The following is an 8,648-nucleotide window of genomic DNA, read 5'->3' as shown; positions in this document are numbered from 1 at the left end:
AAAGTTCGCATCTTTGTTTCTTTTTATAGACCCAACGTATTTCTAAGCTTATGAGCGCATCATATTTACTATTACACAATATGGATGTTGCGATTAAATCAATACATGAAGATTAAAGTTACATTTAACTACCACACTGAATGATTGACCGATATTGATCCGCCAAAGACTTATTAGGATCTGAGAGAACAGCTAAATCTTAGCTAGCGAAGAAGCAGTGTGTCCCGTTTGCTCTGTCATTGTTCGGAAGTAATGATACATGTGTATCTAAATTAGCTTAAGTCGGATTAAACAGCTTACGCCCGACACAATAGTTAATATCCAATTATAACAAACACAAACAGACATTTAAGAAAAAGTACTATAAAACAGAGTACAAAACAACAGTGTTGCCTGTTGTACGAGCATTTGCTATCCATCTTCATTCTAGAGGGGTTTATCGTTCTGTATCAAAATATTAAAGAATCTGTAAAAATCATCTTAACCTGATTCAAAGTCAACCCAAAATGTTGAAAGTCTTTGCATATATCATTCTATAGCTTCTTCGTTTGAATCGTCGGAATTCGACGATTGTGATGAAGAAGACGACAAATCATCTTTAAATGATACTTTAAAACCTTCACCCTGGTTCTCTTCGAAGAGTGTAAGTGCTGTGCTGATGCGGCAACAACAGGTAAAGCTATGACCTTCGTTTGCGTGTACAGCACAAGAGTTTTCTACACCTTTATTTGATGTTGTCGTTTTCGATCTTGGTTTATCAGTCACATGATCATTTTTTGTTTCCTTTTCTTCGCTTTGAGATTCGTCCGAACCTAATCTTCCAGTCTCTGCGGTGTCTTTATCAGATATTTTGTGTTTAGTGGCGTATATTATACCCAAGACATTAACATAAGTTTGTGTTCCAGTCTTTGGTCTGGCAAATACTAGCGAACCACTATCGCCTTCGCTAGAAAAATTACCGTTTGTACCTTCAACCAGAAACACGTAATCTTTATTTTCAGCATTGACTTCTTTATCATAGTACTCAGAACTAACAATTGTTCCGTTTGTTACGCTAGTTTCGGCACCAATTTTATGCACAAAGTGTACGTTTTCTAAGCTTTGTGTATATACTTTTGCATTGGTTTTCTTTTTGTCTTCTCTTCTGAAAGCCACATCGCATTTGTTTATAAATGAATCTTTTATCTCAATAGCAGCAGCATCACATGCTTTTTCCTTTGTGGTAAATACACACTTACCAACTTCTTGATACTTATGAGAAAAATCGACATATGCAGATTGATTTGTGCTCTCAAAGCAATGACCACAGGTCAAGGCATAAATCATTTTCTCATTATCATTTTTTGAAACAAAACCACCTAGTGTTCCTCTGTTTATTGCTTCTTTATTTGGTAAGATAGACAAAATATGATCACCCTGCTTCATTGTCCATTTCTCTACAAATCGGCTTTTTTCAATTTCTAGATGATATTTTTTAAAGAAAGATTGGTTTATATTCATCAAGCGTACATTCAGATAATTTTCATCAGCATCTTTTGTGACAAAAACTTTGAACGTAGCATTTCTCCATATTCCAAACGAGATTACCTCTGGCATTCTGCAATTAGTTTAAAGTTATTGATTGACTAGTGATGAAATTTAAAAAAAAATTAAAAATAACTTGTCACAAATTTTAAAAGGGAAATACATATATCAGTTCTTGTTTACGCCGATGTGTGGTTCGAATGAAAAATAACCTTTGTTAATTTGTTGAAGTGTATATAACGAATTAGCCATTTTTAATTATAAACACTAGTTATAAATGAAATGAAAAGGTTTACCCGAACAAATCATTCTTTACATCATCTGGAACAATGTAGTTTGTACCAACACTTGTTTCAACAGAGACAACAGTTGGGTCTTTTGGCTTTTCAAGCACCATTTGTTTACTGATATCCTCTATTTCGTCAATCAATTTTAATACAGCTCTAGTTGAGCTTTTAGTTTTTAGACTTTCCTTCCACCGTTGTAACATTTGATGAAGTGGTACCTCTAAACAGGTGGTGATGATTTCTTGAATTCGTTCTTTGTTTTGATTCAGAACAATAATATGATCATCTTTTATGTCCAATTCATCACAGTCAATATCGGATTTGATAAGGATCCTGTGACAAGCGCTTTCTTTAGATAACATCTACAATCACAAAATGATAAATGTTTAGCTTTGAAGAAAAATTGCATAGATGTCATTTAAACCAATGTGTAGATTTTATATAATATTTAGCTGGTCTTTACTCCCAGATATTTTCAGATTAATGTTAAAACCTACTTTGAGTGCTAATTCCAAGCTAAGATCATTCTGAAAACAAAGAAATGGGATCGCTTGCCAAGTCTGATTGTCTTCTGACAGCTTTCTTTTACCTATTAAAAAAAAGTTTTATAACAAAATTGAAAAAAGTCTGCATTTATAATGTTTGATATGTTTTGATATCAATGTTTGATACATTAATTCTTTACCTTTACACTTTGACACAAGGTTAAGATTGTCATCAGTAAACTTTCCAACAATCCCTATTTTAATGATTACGCCTTTAGGCATGGTATTTGTGGTGTCATTGTTGTTTTGAAACTCTTCAACGCGAGATTTGCAATTTCTCGTAAGATTGTATATATAATGAAAATGTTGAAAACATTTTGCTGCTTTGTAACCTAAATAACGTATAGAACCTGTCTCTGAAATTGAAAAATCAAATATTAGTTTTTTGGGGCCTGCAATTTTTTTATTGTTGAAGTATGTTTTAATTGAAATGACTAACAAACATTTAGATCGCATTATTACCAACTGAAATGGGTTTCCGAATTGTCCTACATTTTGGAGGATCTGAAATCCTTCTGATTTCATTCTGTAAAAAAACAAGCATGTTTAAAATATATGGTATATCAAAAGACACCTTTAAAGATAGAAACTAACATGTGACGACATAAAACATGAGCGTTGCTTTCATTTCCATAATTTTATTTCAGAGCCTCTACCCTCAAATAAGGATTTGACATCAGCGAGCTGTGATTATACATGTATTTAAGCATGATGCTAAAATATGTTCTTCTAGATAAAAATAAATTGGTGAACGAAACATGTTTAAAACATTAAAATATTTAAGTAATATGTCAAAATCACAATAAATTGGAAGCAATAAGTAGATTAACGATCTTTTTGGCATGTGATGAAACACTGCATGCAAGCATGAAAGCATGAACAAGTCAAATTATTTTGCATAACGTGTGAAATTTATGAAAACAATTTAAAACTCAAAATTTTTCAAAAGTCTATAGATCAACAAAAGTATCTTTTAAAAGCTTGATATCGATTCAATAGAAAGTTGTAGTAATTACAATGTATTCTTTATTTATACATACAAAATAGTACTGAGTATATGTCTTGTTTATGATTATAAACAGAATATATACCGTCTAAGTTATGATTAAGCAGAAGTTAATGAATTAGTCTACCTGTTCTTTTGGTGAGGGTAGGGGTATTTCATCGCTAATAAGGTTTGGTAAAATTGCTTTCATGATTTCTATATAAAAAACAAAGAAGACCGTGTTTCAAAACAATGTTCCAGAGTCTATTCCTTCAAAGTTTGTTAAATAATTTCTTATATTGAAAACTGCTCCAGTTAAATAACTTAACGCAATGATTATAAAGTCGCTCAGGACAAAAGCTTTTTCTCCTTCATTTTAAAATATTGACTTGAATTGCTCAAATCAAAACCCTGTATTTAGCAACATCAAATGACGACGGTTTGTCAAGAGAGTTTTAACTGTGACGAGCGCATCATAAAGAAAAAGATAGTAATATGAGGGTTCTATTTATTTAGAAAAAAATATTTAATGAAATAAATCAAAAACTTAAAATAAATGAATTTAAGAATAGTCTTTGGTGTTAGATATGTGACAAAAACAATATACATTAATTTTTGTTTTGATCTTGACCTTTTTATAAGCCAAAGCTTTTGGTATTGGCGAAAGCCAGTAAGACGTAGGGAAGGCGTCTTCTCCTTATTAGAAATACCTCTTGTATTATAAAATTCATGGCATTTTGACACAATCAAACAAATACTAAAATCTAATGATTCTATCAAATTTGACCTTCTTGTTTTAGCAGAAAGGTCAGGTAAATGTGACAATTTTTTCCCTAAACTTAAGGATAATAAAACATATGTAGTTATCTGCAGTTGTGTGGTTAAGATATGAAGTTTATATTCTTCAAAAAAATGATACAATATCAAAATGTTGATTAGCTTATACTACGAAATTGAAATAAATATTTAAAATTAAATTGATATTGCTTAGCCCGCATTTCCTTCTTCTTTTTGGAAGAATTTTGATTTTTTTTATGCTTTCAATACTAAGATATTTCTTCTTTTTTCATAATATAAAGACTTTATGTAGAGAAATAAAGTGACAAAAAGCTAATATAGTGACCGAAAGATAAAAGAAAAATCCGATTTAAGTGATTTTTCACATAAATCTATTTAAAGAATTAGCTCTTAAAAACTAATTAAAGTGTAGTTTCATTGGCAAGTCATATTTCAGAAACTTCTTCTGAAACGCAGGTATCTTATCATTAGTTCTCATAAGTTGAAAAAATCCAACATTAATCTTATTGTTATAAAAATGCTAGTCTCACGAATTGGAATGGGAATCTGAATTGGAAAAACGTGATATTTTCCTACGCTAACATTCCGCCAAAAATATAGCCCTTGTTAGATTCTAAACTTTGATTACTATTTCTATGCCAAGTTGTATGATAGTAAAACAGGAAGAAAAATATAATATTTTTATTTTCCTTTATCTTTATTAAATGTATGTTTAGTAAAATGAACTTTTGACACATCGAAAACCAGACTCCTTCCTGAATCCAAAGTTGAGACCAAAATAACAATGTGATATTCTATAAGTTTAAACAAGACTACTTTCTGTATTGATCAATTAGTTTAACTTTGTTCTGTATTAAGATCTCTCTACATTCATATTTTATCTCTTTATTTTTAAAACATAAGCTTCCTTTTTATGAACACTTTGCTACAAAAAATCTTCTTACCTATTTTGAGTACGCAGACCAGTACATGTATATTCTATGATATTTTTTTTCAACAAATCAAGATTGCTTAGCTTCCTCAATCATAGAGGTCTCGTTGGTTGTTATTGATTTATGGAAAATTTATATATATAAATATATTACAAGTATGTTGATGTCATCGTCACTTATCCGGCATCGGATGACTATGATTTTTTAAAAGGAGTTAAAACTTAATAAATGTCAGTGAAAATAGCTTGTGCAAATTCACTTCGAGGGTCATAGCGTAAATCTCACCGAACACTTTTATACAAGTAACGCATATACATGTAAATACTCTTAAAACATTAAGCCTTCTTTAAAATTTTTTTATAGAAATGGAAGAGGTCACTGTGTCAGTCATGGTATGTTACGTTTTTTAAAGTTCAATTTTCTAATGTAAATTTTGAATCTGATCCCTAATGTATTCAATGCAGGCATGTCAGATATTGAAAAGTAAAAAAAAATCACTATAAAGCTGCAAACAAAAAATCTATAAATGTCAGCATTATAAAATACCTAAACTTAAATACTGAACACAAACATTTATTTATTAACTCACATCAAACAATGATCATAATCGTCACGAAATCAATATTCCTCTAAACTTTAATATTTTTATACATCCCTGGATATGCCTAATGCAAATTTTTCGGCTTTTATATTTTGGTCAAATAAAAAGGAAACTTTTGCCTTATTTGTTTTGATCAATAAATAATCAGCTTATGGAACTGCGATCGGTTTCAGGAAACAATTTAATTCAGCAAATCTTTTCGGCAAGGTAAGCATATGCAATTACTTCATAGTAAAAGAAAAGAAATTAATTTCATCAACCGAGACTGGGTTACTTTGATAAATTAAACTACCACGCATATACATGTATAAATATATGCATTGTTTGAATGAACATACCACAAATTCATGCAACCGATGCATCATTTAGCCTTGTTTAATTCATAAAGCTCAAACATATATTTTTAAAAAAATGTAAACATTGTTGAATTATATCTCAATGTATACTTTAAAAGGTCGCCTCATAGTTTATTTCCCGATCGATGAAAACTGATACAATAATAGATGCTGCATGAACTCCACTGACTAGCGTCAAATTTATATCATTCGGTAAATTATGGATAACTCAGTCCCTATGTAAGAATCGACCAGAGAGAGAGAGAGAGAGAATGTAGTTAAAGGCACCAGATAGTTGTGTTCATTTTATGGGCGTATTGATCTCCTAATTAAAGAAGAGCTCTGTAAAAAAAAAAAGATATAAGACATTTTTCAAATTCCAAAGCTTAAATATAGGGAAGTTTCTTTGCTTTATTATTTTTTTAGCTAAAATTATTTTATTTTAAAATTTAAGTAATATTTTATGGTTCATTTGCTAATCCCCAAATCTATTTAAACTGACATATCAATTATTTTTCTTAGTCTGTAAAATCAAAAAACGATACCTTTGTTTTTCTCTTAGACAGATTAACGTTGAAATAATCTAAAGACTGGCGACACCAAGTCCTCTTCAGAGACCTCAAAGTTCAGTTTGATGATTAAAGTTCTAAAATGATTCTACAAATTATCAATTACTCTGTGTAGGCATTGCTTAATTATATATGTTTTAGGAAAATCATTTTTTCAGGAAGTTTGGTTAAAATTTCAAAACAAAATTAAGGAATAAAGCGGAATGTCTTGCAGGAACACGTACATGTATATGCCGTTTTTAACAAAACAATTATCGATATCCTTTAATTTGTTATTTAATTAAAATTAAGTGTTAATATTTCCTTATTTATAATACAAGCGTACACTAATTATTATCCTCTCCAAACTAACAACTTTCCCAAAACATTAATATGACCATTTGGGATATACTAGTGTTTTACACAAAATAATTTAGTAGAGGAAGAAACTTGGAAATCCTCTATTATATTCAACATACTGGACGTATTTTCTGCAAATAAAATTCACATATCTCAAGTACCAGAATGAAACTAAACGTTAAGATGTTATTTAGGACTGCAACCATCAGAAAACTGTTACCTAATCTATAAAAAGAAACTACTTAGAGACAAAATCTGATACGTATACATCTTATATGTTCTTGACTCTCTTCTTTCCTTTTTTTAATGGCTAGTACAAACAGCATCAACATTGAATACAATATCACCACCGGAACGTACCAATACGTTATAGCAGATGTGAGCCGTAATGGGCTAATTTCGTAGCACACAATGAGGACATTCAAAACAAGATGTCACGCCATGATGCCAGACAGACAACACAACTCTTTAATGAGGACGCAACCAGGAAGAGATGCATTTGACATATTTTTACTACGATCAATCAAAGTCTATGAATATAAGACTCTAAAAGATTTATCAGTGCATCGGTTTTACATTAGCTATTACGCATGCTCATGTATTTGTTTCTTCATTTTCCCCCAACTCCCACTATAAATTAAAGCCACTAACTGAAAAGATGATAAAACCCCTCTTAAGAAACTCTTTCTACAGATTGCTAAACACATTTAACGGGAAAATATGGATAATGGGCACTTTAAAAACATATTTACTGTTATTATAAAGAATTATTTACGTTTTTGTCTCTATTTCGTAATCATTTTGTTTTGTTGATATCAATTTGATAATGGTAAACGATCACGGATGTTTGAAAACATGTATTTGTATAAAGAGATCATAAATTATCAAAAATCAAACACTACAGAAATGTCACGTTTATAGGCTTTATTTTAACATTATACATAGGCAAATTTCAAACTTCCTCTTGTAAAGTTTATTAAGTAAGATAAAGAGCAATGACAAGGAAATTAGCAACTGACATTAACGTTTACCTCTTTTTCCGAACTGACATAATAATAATCGAAAGCACTTATATCTTATCGAATGACTAGTCCATTACAAAACAAGAGGCCCATGGGCCACATCGCTCACCTGAGGAACAATAGGTATGATAAAATTAGCTTAATGGAGTCATAATACAAACTATCTGGACAATGTACAATAATACATGTAGATCCTGTATAAATAAAATCCATTTTCCCCTGGATATATTTTTATGTTTATAATCATTAGTCCCTTTTCTAACAGAATGATTTTATAGTCATATCATATGTTGAGTATTGCAGTTCTCAAAAAGATCCTTAACAATAGTTTATATATGGGATATAAACGTACATCAAACTCTGAACCTTCTCGTGAGGCCAAAAGAATTGTCCTGGGGCCATAGTCTTAACAATTATAAAAAATAATCTGGCTAATTAGTTTCTGAGAAGATTTTGAAAGATTTACCTTATATATTCCTTTGTTAAACTTTGACCCCCACCCCCCATTGTGGCCCCACCCTACCCCTGAGGATCATGATTTTCACAACCTTGTATCTACACTACCTGAGGATGCTTTCACACAAGTTTCAGCTTTCCTGGCTGATTAGTTTCTGAGAAGAAGATTTTTAAAGATTTACTGTATACATTCTTATGTAAAACATCGACCTCCCATTGTGGCCCAAACCTACCCTCAGGGGTCATTATTTTCAC

At 30.8% G+C, this 8,648-nt stretch overlaps 1 protein-coding gene across 1 annotated transcript; it reads right to left on the bottom strand.

Moving 5' to 3' along the window:
* Nucleotides 1-5,177, bottom strand: LOC128173359 (uncharacterized). Its single transcript, XM_052839043.1, has 7 exons — nt 5,084-5,177; nt 3,490-3,557; nt 2,819-2,882; nt 2,497-2,712; nt 2,309-2,400; nt 1,821-2,173; nt 1-1,597 (listed from the first exon to the last, which is right to left on the bottom strand). The coding sequence occupies exons 2-7, from the start codon at nt 3,550-3,552 to the stop codon at nt 529-531; spliced, it is 1,857 nt and encodes a 618-aa protein (XP_052695003.1). The 5' UTR covers nt 3,553-3,557; nt 5,084-5,177; the 3' UTR covers nt 1-528.
* Between the last annotated feature and the right edge of the window lie 3,471 nt (nt 5,178-8,648).

Source organism: Crassostrea angulata, chromosome 2 (assembly GCF_025612915.1).
Source record: "Crassostrea angulata isolate pt1a10 chromosome 2, ASM2561291v2, whole genome shotgun sequence".
In the NCBI taxonomy this organism is placed as follows: domain Eukaryota; kingdom Metazoa; phylum Mollusca; class Bivalvia; order Ostreida; family Ostreidae; genus Magallana; species Magallana angulata.
The sequence above is the reverse complement of the archived record's forward strand: the minus strand, read 5'-3'. Positions and strand labels throughout refer to the sequence as shown.